This window comes from Tamandua tetradactyla, chromosome 9 (assembly GCF_023851605.1).
Source record: "Tamandua tetradactyla isolate mTamTet1 chromosome 9, mTamTet1.pri, whole genome shotgun sequence".
Taxonomy (NCBI): Eukaryota; Metazoa; Chordata; class Mammalia; order Pilosa; family Myrmecophagidae; genus Tamandua; species Tamandua tetradactyla.
Genome location: NC_135335.1, coordinates 32,124,843 through 32,137,600, shown reverse-complemented (window position 1 = coordinate 32,137,600; position 12,758 = coordinate 32,124,843). Strand labels below are relative to the sequence as shown.

Sequence of the window (12,758 nt, the reverse complement as noted above, 5' to 3'; positions counted from 1 at the left end):
TGTGGCAGCATACACCAGGACTTCAGTCCTTTTTATGGCTGAATAATATTCCATTCCACCGATACACCACATTTTGTTGATCTATTTACCCATTGATGGACATCTGAGTGGCTTCCACATTTTTGGCTATCATAAATAATGCTGCTATGAACATCTGTCTGCAAATCATACCTCATTGTGGACCAAAGTACTGAGCAAACTATTGCTCTAATAGCCCTTTGACTGCTTTTAATCCCCAAATCCACCACTAAAAGATTTGCCAAAAGAAAGAGCCACAGGTTTGGAAGCCAAATGTGAATAGGAAGCATGACAGCATAAGCACACAATTTCCCAAGGAGACTACTTCGAAGGGGATAGTTCCCATTTACACAATTATGTTCTATGTTAAAAAAAAAAATCAGTCAAGGGGTGCAAGGGTAGTTCAGTGGTAGAATTTTCGCCTACCATACGGGAGACTTGGGTTCAATTCCCAGCCCATGCACTTCGGGAAAAAAAATAAATTCGACAAATGGTGCTGCAATAACGGGATACTCACATGGAAAAAGAGTGGAATGTGACCCCACCATAAAGCGAAGGAAAAAAAATCAGTCAGGAGTAGGGTGCAGGAATGGTTCAGTGGTAGAATGCTTACCTGCCATGCAGGAAACTCAGGTTCAATTCCTGATCCTTGCACCGCCACCCCCCCACCAAAATAAAATCAGTCAGGATCAGTACTGCATTAGTTTGTTTTTGTTAGCTCCTGGCACTCAAGAAAATCTCTGTCATATCATTAGCTGGATACAAAGTAAGGAACAGGCACTAAGGGGTTAAATCTAAGAGTCAACACTTTAAAATATTAAAATGTACAGTATACAACAGAAGGTTACAAGACAAACAAAGAAACAGGAAATGATAGCCTATCTAAAGGAACAAGAGAAAAGCCCAGAAACCACCGACAAGGAAGACAAGACACAGTGGACAAACACTTTCCAAAAAATGATCCTCAAAACGCTCAAAGAGATAAAGGAGACACAGAGAAAGAACTAAAGGATAGCAGGAAAGCAATGAATGAACAGTATGAGAATTTCAATAAAAAGACAGAAATTTTTAAAAGGAACCAAACAGAAATACTAGAAGTGAAGACCCTAATAATGGAAATGAAAAATTGCCTAGGCGGTTTCAACAGCAGATTGGAGTTGGCAGAAGGAAGAATCAGTGATCTCAAAGACAAGACAATTGAAATGATTCAGGCTGAGGAGCTGAATGAAAAAATAATTTTAAAAAGCAAAAGAAACTAAGAGGGCAGGCCACAGTGGCTCAGCAGGCAGAGGTCTCGCCTGCCAAGCCGGAGACCCGGGTTCGATTCCTGGTGCCTGCCCATGCAAAAAACAAACAAACAAAAAAGAAACTAAGAGACCTGTGGAACCCTAGCAACAATGCGTTCCATTTTTTATCATGGGATAATCGTTATTTAAGTAACCATACAAATGTTACACTCGCCAATCTGAGAGTAAAAACAAGTCAAACAAAACAATTTACGTTTCTAACTGGAAATGTAAATAGAATATTTTTAATTTAAAAAAATCTTATTTGGACACTGCTTATCCTTTGATTATCAAAGCCTTCCTCGTGAAAGTGAAAAGGTAACCTACAGAATGGGAGAAAATATTTGGAACTATATATCTGAAAAGGGTTGATTATCCAGCACACATAAAGAAATCCAACAATTCTACAACAAAAAGACAAACAACCCATTTTAAAAATGGGCAAAAGGCTTGAATAAACATTTCTCCAAAGAACATATACAAATGGCTAAAAAGTAAATGAAAAGATGCTCAATTATTAGCCATCAGGGAAAGTAAATCAAAACCACATGAGATACCATTTCACACCTATTGGAATGGCTACTTTGAAGAAACATAAAATAAGTGTTGACGAGGATTCAGAGAACTGGAAACACGCGTTAACTGTTGGTGAGAATGTAAAACAGTGCAGTCACTGTGGAATACAGTTTGGCAGTTCCTCAGAAAGTTGAATACAGAGTTATTATATGACCCGGCAATCCCATTACTAGGTATATATCCAAAAGAATTGCAAGCAGGGACCTGAACAGAGATATCTGCACACCAATATTTACAGTGGCATTATTCACAATTGCCAAAGGTAGAAGCAACTAAAGTGTCCATCAACAGATGAGTGACTAAACACAATGTGGTATGCACACGCAATGGACTACGATTCAGCTGTAAAAAGGAATGAAGCGCTGATACACGCCACAACATGGATAAACCCTGAAGACATCATGCTGTGTGAAAAAAGTCAGACACAAAACACAAACACATTGTTTGATCTCACTGATATGAAATAATTAGAATGAGCAAATTCAGTTACAAACTAGAATACAGTTAACAGGGACTGAGGTGTGAGTTCAGTATGAGATGTTAATGCTAAATGGGCACAGAGTTTCTATATGGGGTGATGGAAAAGTTCTGGTAATGGATGGTGGTGATGGCACAACACTGTGATGTAATTAACAGCACTGAATTATATATTTGAATGTGGTGAAAAGGTGAACTTTAGGGTTGGATATGTTACCAGAATAAAAGCAATTTTTTAAATAGGATGTACAACATGACAGTACATGCTAATGTAAACTGGCTGATTATAGTTAATAGTACAATTATACTGAAACCAAAAGGAAAGATATATGATAAAGACTGAGATGGTATAATCCAGAAATGCCTAGAGTGTACAATGATAGTGACTAAATGTACAAATTAAAAAATGTTTTTGCATGAGGAAGAACAAAGGAATGTCAATACTGCAGGGTGTTGAAACTAGATGGAAATACATATTTTGAAACTTTAACTTATGTGTAAGACTAAAGCAAAAAATGTTTATTTGGTATAAAATTCATATTTTGACTAGTACTTCTCCTAATATAACTTATATGGACAGTTTAATGGAACACCATAAGTGCATGGAACCTTGAATAGGACATGAGATTTTGTAGGTTTGTCCAGAGTGGTGCCCTGATAAATCCCAGAGTGATTTGAACAGTGAATAAAAAAGTATTCACAAAGTCCCCTTGGGGGAATGGTGAGTAAGAGGGAAAATTCAACTTCTCCATTTGGAGAAGGCCTGATATTCTTGCAAGCAGTGAGGACAACAAAATCAATAGGACAAACCCTCCCTCTTGGGGTTTGTTCATATGAAACTTATCCTCACAAAAGATAAGCTAAGCCTACTTAAAATCAGACCTAAGAGTCACCCCAGAGAACCTCTTTTGTTGCTCAGATGTGGCCTCTCTCTCTAAGCCAACACAGCAAGCAAACGCACTGCCTTCCCCCCTAAATGGGACATGACTCCCAGGGATGTAAACCTCCCTGGCAACATGGGACAGAAATCCTAGAATGAGCTGGGATTCAGCATTAAGGGATTGTGAAAAACTTCTCAACTGAAACGGGGAAAAGAGAAATGGATAAAATAAAGTGTCAGTGGCTGAGAGATTTCAAATAGAGTCGAGAGGTTATCCTGGAGGTTATCCTTATGCATTATATAGATAACCCCTTTTTAGTTTAAGGTGTATTAGAGAGGCTAGAGGCAAGTGCCTGAAAATGTAAAGAGCTGTGTTCCAGTAGCCATGTTTCTTTCAGATGATTGTATACTGATATAGCTTTGGCAAAGTGACTGCATGATTGTGAAAACCTTGTCCTGATGCTCCTTTTATCTATGGGATGGGCAGATGAGTAAAAAATATGGATTAAAAATAAACAAATAATAGGGGGAAACAAATGTTAAAATAAATTGGGTAGAGGGGAAAAAAATAGTACAATTATAATAATATTCCTTCATCAATTTTAACAAAGGTACTGCACTGGTGCAAACTGTTAACAAAAGGGAAAACTTTTGTATATGAATGGGGGTTATACGAGAACTCCATATTTTCTGCATAATATTTCTGTAAACTTACAAGTTCTCTAACAAAAAAATTTTTTTTAAGGGCCCATTACTTTTCAGGCACACTTCACACTTGGTACAGTGACAGTCCAATCATTCACAAGCATGCAAGAAAGCGTCTACACACTGATGCTAAAACACCTTATCCTGGATTAAATTTGCCTTTCTCCAACCCAAGAAAGAAGTTTGCAAGATGTATTTCTATAAGTAAGATTACAGAAGAACATGTTTGTAACGATATAGAAGCTATTAAAGACAAATGGTCCTTACTTTTTTTTTTGGCTTGGGCAGGCTCTGGGAATCGAACCCGTGTCTCCATCTCGGCAGGCGATAGATAATTCTTGCCACTGAGCCACCGTTGCACCACCTGGTCCTTACATTTTAACATGTTAGATAGACTGGACTTGGTTGCTTCTGTTGCTATGTGAACTTATATATTCCATAAAAACAGCATTTCAAAAGCCATTCTAGAAGATAGGCTTTTTCTTTTCGTCTATCCCAACCATTTCCAGCACTTCCCTTCAATTACTCTGAATGAAGAAGGATTTACTTGCTTAACAACGCCCCTGACATTAGGATATCAATATCATAATAATCCAAACACAAAATGCAAGGGATATATGATGGCCTAGATTTTTATATTGGCCCCAACCCTTTGTCTTTGCCTGTTTGTCCGCAGTGGTAGGAGGTGGTCTGCACGATTCACAAGGAGGGAAAAGCATCAAACCAGAAACCAAAAAGTCTAGGTTCTGGTTCAGTCTTTGCTATCAGTGGGCCTCGAGTTTCTCCTCTGTAAAATGGGGCTCTCTCATACAGGGTGGCTGCGAGGACCCAAAGGAACCAGGTATGAGAAAGGAGCAGAAGACTGGGAAGATGCGGCACACAAGTGAGGGATGGTCATTTCTATCACGACCAAACTGGACATTGTATGATTTCCTCACAGCCCAAGACACCAATCCGCTTCATGGACTAAGAAAAGCATCAGGTCTCAACAAGGTCTCCCCACGGGCCCGATACACCAAGGCAGGTGGGAGGGAAAGACTACCTAAAAAGGATTAATGACCAGAGAAATTAAAGAGAGGAAAGGAAACCCAGGGACACCTTGAATCATGGTGTGGAATGGGTGGGTAAATAGGTAGCAGCTAATGGCCTTGTTCAACTTTGCTTCCACCATGAGCACTAACCAAGCTTAGAGTCACACCCAGATCTTTCCAGTGCCAGCATGGCCACGGGTAGCCATTCTCTTGCCATTTCTTACACAGAAAACCCTATGTGGTGCGAATGATAGAGGGAGGAGGGCTGGGGACACAAATGAAATCAGAAAGAAAGATAGATGGTAAAGATCGAGATGGTATCATCTAGGAATGCCTAGAGTGTATAATAATAGTGAAATGTACAATGTACAAATTTTAAAAATGTTATTGCATGAGGAAGAACAAAGGAATGTCATTATGGCAGGGTGCTGAAAATAGATGATAATTAATACTTTAAAATGTCACCTTATGTGTGAGACTAAAGCAAAAAATGTTTATTTGTTACAAAATTTAGATTTTGACTAGAGCATTTCCTAATATAACTCATGTAGATAGTCTGATTGAATGTCATAAGTACTTGGAATCTCAGGTAGCACATGAGATTTTGTTGGTTTGTCCAGAGTGATTCCCCGATGAATCCCAGAATGATTTGATCAGTGACTGGAAAAGTATTTGCAAGCCCCCTTCAGGGAATGGTGAGAGTGGGGAGAAATTCAACTTCCCCGAGTTGAATTCTTGATACTCTCACAAGCAGTGTGGACAACCAAAGCTATAGGCTGAGCCCCCAGTCTTGGGGTGTGTTCACATGAAACTTAACCCCACAAAAGATAGGTCAAGTCTACTTAAAATTTAGGCCTAAGAGTCACCCCCAAGAGAGCCTCTTTTGTTGCTCAGATGTGGCCCCTCTCTCCAGCTAACACGACGAGCAGTCTCACCATCCCCCCCCTCTCTGTGTGGGACATGACTCCCAGGGGTGTGAACCTTCCTGGCAACGTGGGACAGAGATCCGGGAATGAACTGAGACTCAGCATCAAGGGACTGAGAAAAATCCTAGAATGAGCTGAGAATTAACATCAAGGAACTGAGAGAAACTTCTCCACCAAAAGGGGGAAGAGTAAAATGAGACAAAGTGTCAATGGCTGAGAGATTCCAAACAGAGTTGAGAGGTTATCCTGGAGGGTATTCTTATGCATTAAGTAGATATCACCTTGTTGTTCAAGATGTGTGGAGAGGCTGGAGGGAATTGCCTGAAAATGTAGTGCTGTGTTCCAGTAGCCATGTTTCTTGATGATGATTGAACAATGATATAGCTTTCACAATGAGAGTCTGTGAATGTGAAAACCTTATATCTGATGCTCCTTTTAGCTACTATATCAACAGAAGAGTAGAATATATGGAATAAAAACAAATAATAGGGGGAACAAATGTTAAAATAAATTCAGTTTGAAATGCTAGTGGTAAATGAAAGCGAGGGGTAAGGGGTATGTATGTATAGTCTTTTTTTTCTCTATCATCATTTTATTTCTTTTTCTGTTGTCTTTTTATTTCTTTTTCTAAATCAATGCAAATGTACTAAGAAATGATGAATATGCAACTATGTGATGATATTAAGAATTACTGATTGTATATGTAGAATGGAATGATATCTAAATGTTTTGTTTGTTAATTTTTTTTAATTAATAAAAAAAGTTTAAAAAAAAACCAAAAAAAACCCTATGTGGGCAGCTAAGACGGATGATATTTTCTTTCTTTTATTGATAGGGCAAGAGATCAGTCAAGTGACTTGTTTAAGGCCAACTGGTCCACCAGACTGAGAAACAGGCTTCCTGACGCCTCACGCTGCTCTATTCAGGTGGTCCACACGCCAACATCAGTTCCCCTTTACTGACAGTCCACTCTGTCCCCGTTTTAGCCTGTTCTTAAAAGGAGGGCTTTTGCAGTGGAAACAGCTTAGAACTGGTGACATGGCACCCCCAAGGAAATATGTGGTCAAGCCCAGATTTTAACCCCGTGCTGCGTGGTTCCAAAGCTGGCTCTCTTCCACTATCTTTCCACTGCCCCTGCTGCCTCCAGTGTGTGAGAAACCTCGCAAGGCAGGGTTTATTTTGCAATTAGGATGGTCATCACTGGCATTAAGAACTGGGTTCTTCTCAGACAAGTGGCACAACCCAGAACTCCTGTCTCATCTAACAGTCCTTTGGCCATGTCTGCTCAAAACGGAAAGGGTCAAGCCAATTTTATCCAAATATGAAAAGTTACCAGCAAAGGGGGACCCTTGATCGGAAGGCCCAAGAATACAAACTTTAGAAAGAAACTATTTCCTGCTACCCTGCCCCTGTGCTCTCTCTTTTGGAAGTGCCAGAAGCAGCTACGAAATTAGAAATGACCCGTAGGACCCCTAGGACAAGGGCATTTTTGAGGGCCTCGATGGATGGTCCTGAAACCTTGAGGGCCAGGTCCAAGGGGATAAACGACCTCAGTGAAGAGAGGTCTGGCCACATGCCCAACAAATGGAGAGAGAACAAGAGAGATGAAGAAAGGAGGCGAGATTCTACAAAGCTAACGTTAGGGCTTATACTTGCAGCCCTAGCGACCTGCAAAAGAGAGTTTATGTAACAGGCCTCTGTGTTGTCCCAGATAAGGGGGAGCCGGGGAGCTGTCTGAATGTTTTAAGGATTTAAAACCATCTGAGATTTCCTGGGGGACAGTAAGGTGGGGAGGAATGGGGGGGGCGGGAAAGGGATAAATTAAGAAATAATCTGTTTAATCTTGGGAGGAAAATGGTAACAACCACAATAAATGAAATAACCCCTTATACCTACAATTCCTTGGTTCTATTTACAACAGCTCTTTACTATAAACAAGAAATGTCTAACACAGACTGCCTCTAAGTGGGGACTGGGTGGCTCGTGGGACAAGAGTGAAGGCATCTGGGTAGATCATACAGTATGGAAATATATCTCAATAAAATTGGATTAAGAAAAAAAAGAAAAAATGTAGAAGTTTTTTTCAACTAATTTTTAAAAATTTTGAGCCATATGACTGTATTATCTATTCAAAAATAAGCCAAGGAGAATTTTTTTATTTTTTAAGCATATCCATAAATTCCCAGCCACCCTAAGAAGTTAGGCAGAGCAAAAAGCATTAGTCCTGCTTCATGGATGAGGATATTGGAGGCTCCAAGGAGGAAATCTGAATTGGCCAAGGTGGTGGCAAGGCTGGAAGTAAAATGCAGACCCTCAGGCTCCTAATAAGGCATACTTCACTTTCTAAATTCAGTCCCTGTAGCTAGGGGCCAAATGAATCCATATAGGATAGAACCTGGAAATTTTTTTCTGTATATAGAACGTTAGCCACAGGGTCACTGAACTTTTGGGGGCTCTCTAATGTTCTGGCCAGCTGGCGATCACCCATTTCAAGCCTCATTATTGAAAATCTTCATCAAATGTCCAATTACCACATGCTTCTCCCAGAAAGTACAGGGGCTGTACCATGGCATTTTGACTGGATGCCATTAAACTACAGATTTGTAGGTCTTCACTTTGACCATGGAGGGAATTGGAAGGGTGGTTAGGTGTAAAAATAGGCCATGGTTATACTTCACAATAAAAAATGTTTAAAAAAAGGTGGGGAGCATGGGCTTAGGGGCAGGCCAGACCCTGGGTTCAAATCCTGGCCTTGCACTGGACTTGTGTGAGACCTTGGGAAGTGGTCATTTTAGTTCCCTTGACCTCAGCTTCCTCTCCATAAATGAAAATCAGCCCATCAGCAGACATGTACTGCCCCATTCTACCCAGGGAGATGAGCAAAGGCATAATACTGGTTTAAGTGCTATGAAAAAATAAGACAGACTAGTGCAATGGAGGGGAGAGGAAAGCCTCTCTAAAGAGGTGGTATCTGAGCAAGGACCTACCCTCTGGCAAGGAGGAAGAAGGGGCTATGTGATCTAGAGGCAAAAGTGCTACAGGCAGGGAGCAAACGCAGAGGTCCCGAAGGGGAATAAACCTGGCATGTTCGAAGGCCAGAACAGGCTAGCATGGCCGGAAAGAGGTGATCCAGGGGCAGAGTGGATGGAGAGAAGAGCCAACCTCTTGGGCTAAGGAGTTTGGTTGCAATGGGAAGCTGCTATGGAATGAAGAGGTCTATCAGATCTGTGCTTTTCAAATTTTTTATTTTCTAGCAGCAGAACTCTTTAATCAAAAACAAGTGGAAGCTCAAAATAAATCAAGATGAAAATCATGCAGCCCTGTCTGGGTGAGAAGCGAGCTAAAGCCCTCTCTGCTCTTTTGGCTTCTCACTTGAGCTCAGAACTGAAAAAAACCACTGGGTGATCTCTCTCTAAGGTTCCCTCAGACTCTAACAAAACCCCGCATTACTGCAAAGCACTAGAGGAAGAGGAAGTTTAGGAGATAAGGCTGGATTGGGTTCTTGGACTCAGGGCATGCCCTGGGGAAGGCTGCAAACTGAACCCCTAATGTGAACTTGCTTTCTGCAGAAATGACAATAGCAAAACTGGTTCAGCAAAGGTTCCCATGAATATCACTGCTGTTAACTAAAGGGACAGAAAACAGACAAGTGGCTGCCAGGGGCTGCGGTGCAAGGACACAAGGGAATTTTTGCCGCTGATGGAAATGTGCTGTATCTTAACTATGGTCGTGGCTTCATGGCTGCTTACGTTTGCCAAAATTCATAAATTCGTGAAACGGGTTGCCGTCTACCACGTGTAAAGCTGCCCACCCAGTGCAGTTGCGCCTTATTTAATCCAAGTGGCTGTGAATGAGAACTTCTTCCAGGAGCTGGGCTTCAGGTTTCCCTGACAGCAAAAGGAGGAGGTAAATAATTCCCAGAGGCTTTCCTGCTCCAAGCCACTGGATTCTAGGAAGCAGTTCGGAGTCAGAAAAACTGGCAAGATAAATCCCCAACTCTGTCACTTATTAGCTGAGTGCCCTGGGGGCAAGTCTGCCCCTCTGAAACGGGGTGAAAACCGCCCTCCAGTAAGCAGAGAACACATCTGGAAAGCAGCTGGCACACACACAATAGACTCTTATGAAGGGCAGCCGTTAGAACCATTAATAGGTTTAAACCATCACCTCTCCTGGCTCCCAGTTCCTGCAGATTGCCTCTTAAGAACAATTTGGAGGTGACCCCAAGGAAAAAAAAAAAACCAAACAGCTAACCGCCCTGACCTGAATTGCATAACCTGTGCTCAGATACACAGTCCACTCTGGTTTATCTCGACAGGTAAACAGGAACACTCTGCCCCCTGCCTGGCCACCGTCAGCATCCTTTGGGAACAGCCAGGCAGCTGCTTGTTCCCTGTGCCTCGATTTTTTTTTTCAAACACTCCACTTTTCCTGTGGCTGCTGGCATCATCACAGTGGCACCAACTCCGTCGGACAGGGACACACTCCCCCCACCCCCGTGTCATGGCCCTTCCCTTCGCCACCTGCTCCAAAAGGGAGGGTCCCGAATGACTCGACACTGCCTACGTGCACCTGGCTTTTTTCTTCTCCCCAAAGAGATCGAAACCACAGACACCCTGGAAAACTGTAAATCAAACTCCTCAGGCAGGGAGTTTCTGCTCCCCCATCCCATCTACTCTTAAGAGGCGCTGTGGTCACAGAAAGACCGTTGACTTTTTTTTTTCCCCCCACCGTGGCAGGGCAGGAGGGAGGCAACACCCAGAAATTATCCCAATTTTACAGAAACAAAGACAAAGAGCAAAAGTCTCCTGTCCAAAGGCAATACTGGGCCGGCTCACAGTGGCCAAGAGAGGCAGAGCAAGGCGGGTGAGCTCTAGTCAGGGGCTCAAGGGATTGCTAAGGCTCTACCTCTCCACTACATAATGTGTCTCAAGCCCGAGCCTCCACCTCCCCCATTTGTAAGAACACGGAGATAACACCTCCTCTGCCCTGTCCCTGAGCTCTCCGGAGTTGTCCCAAAGATCATGTGAACTCAAAAACCAGGAAGGAAGGTAAAGGATTACTGTACGTGCCCTTAAGGGACACAACCGGGTGCCTTCTGGGAACAAGGACAAGGCTGCATTTGGGGAGGGCTGAAACGTAGGACCTTTTGATCCCTTCAGCGTAAATGTTATTTATCCAATCATTGCCAGGACACCGGGCCAGACAAGGCCAACGACATCCTCGCTGTTCCCACTCAGAATCAGTGCCAAAACTTGGTCCTCTCCCCCACCTTCCGGTATCTGCTAAGTTTTCAGTTTCTATCAAACTCCGGGGCGGGCTGGGGGAGGGGACCCAGGGCTGGCCCATCTCGAGGAAAGTTCCACCACCCAGGTCCACAAAGAGACTGCGGGGAGGCGTGGCCAGGCCGGAAATTCTGACAAAAAGTTCTGGCCCTCGGGTCCTAGAAGGATCTACTTCCTGATCCCTCCAGGCCTTGGGGGTGGGGTGTCAGGGGTGTAGCTTTCTGGCTGGACTCCTGACCAGAGCGCGGGGGTGCCCACCGCGTCCCCCTACCCTCGGGCCAGCTACAGCGCTGTGTCCCACACGCTGCCTTCCACCGGCAAAGCGATTTTAGAGCAAAGTGCCTCCGTAGGGTGTGAGCTCGGGCGGGCAGAGCCTCCTCCATCCTCCCTTTCCACCTACACTTGGTTTTGCGAAGAGCCCGGCTCACACCCGGTTTGTGGACTTGGACCTGGCCCAGCTCCCAAGGCCCAAGCCTGCTCCGACAGGAGAAAGGGAAAGCAAAAGGGATGTGCGAGAGAGCTAGGGACAATCCGGGACGCGCTCGAGGCCGGCCCCGGGGCTCACCTCCCCACCCCCGCCCCGCCCGCCCAGGGACACCCTTCCAAGGACCCTCAAGCACACCCAAGCCTCGCGCCCCGGGCCGGGCTTCCCACCTTGACCCGCTTGCCCTGGATCTCCAGCGTCTTCATGGTGAAGTCGACGCCGATGGTGCTGCCCTGGCGCTCCGTGAAGGCACCGGTCTTGAAGCGCTGCACCACGCACGTCTTGCCCACGCTCGCATCTCCCACCAACACCAGCTTGAACAGGAAATCGTACTGTTCGTCTGGGTCCCCTGGGCCCGGCCCCGCCATGACCTCGCGGGAACCGAGCGGCCAGCGACCAGGACGCTGGGGCCCGCCGGGGCTCACAGAAGCCGCGGGACGTGCTCGTCTCTCTCCAGCCCGGGGCCGCCTGGCTACGTGGAGCAGCCGCAGCACCTGAGCCGCGGGCGCTGCCGCCTGCCGCCTCCGGCTTCGGCTCCGCCCCGCGCCCCGCCCCTCCCCCCCACCGGCCTGACCAGGACCGGCCTCGACTCCGCCCAGACTCGCCCCTCTCCGCCCTGGGCAAAGGCTCCCAACCCGGCCTTCGGCTCCGAGCTGGGCCAGTAAGGCTCGTGAGCCCGCCCCCGCCCCCGCCCCCGGAGCCGCCTTCCTGGCCATCCGCCGGCGCCCGCTCTGCTCCGACCTGCCCAGGTCCCGCCCCAACGCGGCCCCGCCCCCAAGTCAGACCGAGCCCGGTCCCGCCCCAAACCCGCCCCATCCAGGCTCCGCCCCCAGGTCGGACCCACTCCGGCTCCGCCTCCAACACGGCACCTCCTCCCCCCGAGTCCGGTCCCGCCCCCAGCACGACACCGCCCCTTCCCCGGGTCCGACCCAGCTCGGTTACGCTCGCAGGCCCGCCCCTATCGCGGCTCCGCCCTCAGGTCAGACCAGGCCGGGCCCCGCCCCACACACCCGAGTCAACCCGACCCCGCCCCGGCACCGCCCTTTCGGCCCTGTGCCAGCTCCGCCCTCAGATCCGATCCAGTCCGACTCCG

The 12,758-nt window shown here is 45.7% G+C and overlaps 1 protein-coding gene across 1 annotated transcript in view; it reads right to left on the bottom strand.

The window, feature by feature from the left end:
- Nucleotides 1-12,145, bottom strand: part of RAB43 (RAB43, member RAS oncogene family) — a 36,636-nt gene extending 24,491 nt beyond the window's left edge. Inside the window, exon 1 of the mRNA XM_077116371.1 lies at nt 11,836-12,145. Within this exon, the coding sequence (XP_076972486.1) occupies nt 11,836-12,033 (198 nt within the window). The 5' untranslated portion in view covers nt 12,034-12,145. The remainder of the gene's footprint in view (nt 1-11,835) is intronic.
- Nucleotides 12,146-12,758: the final 613 nt, after the last annotated feature.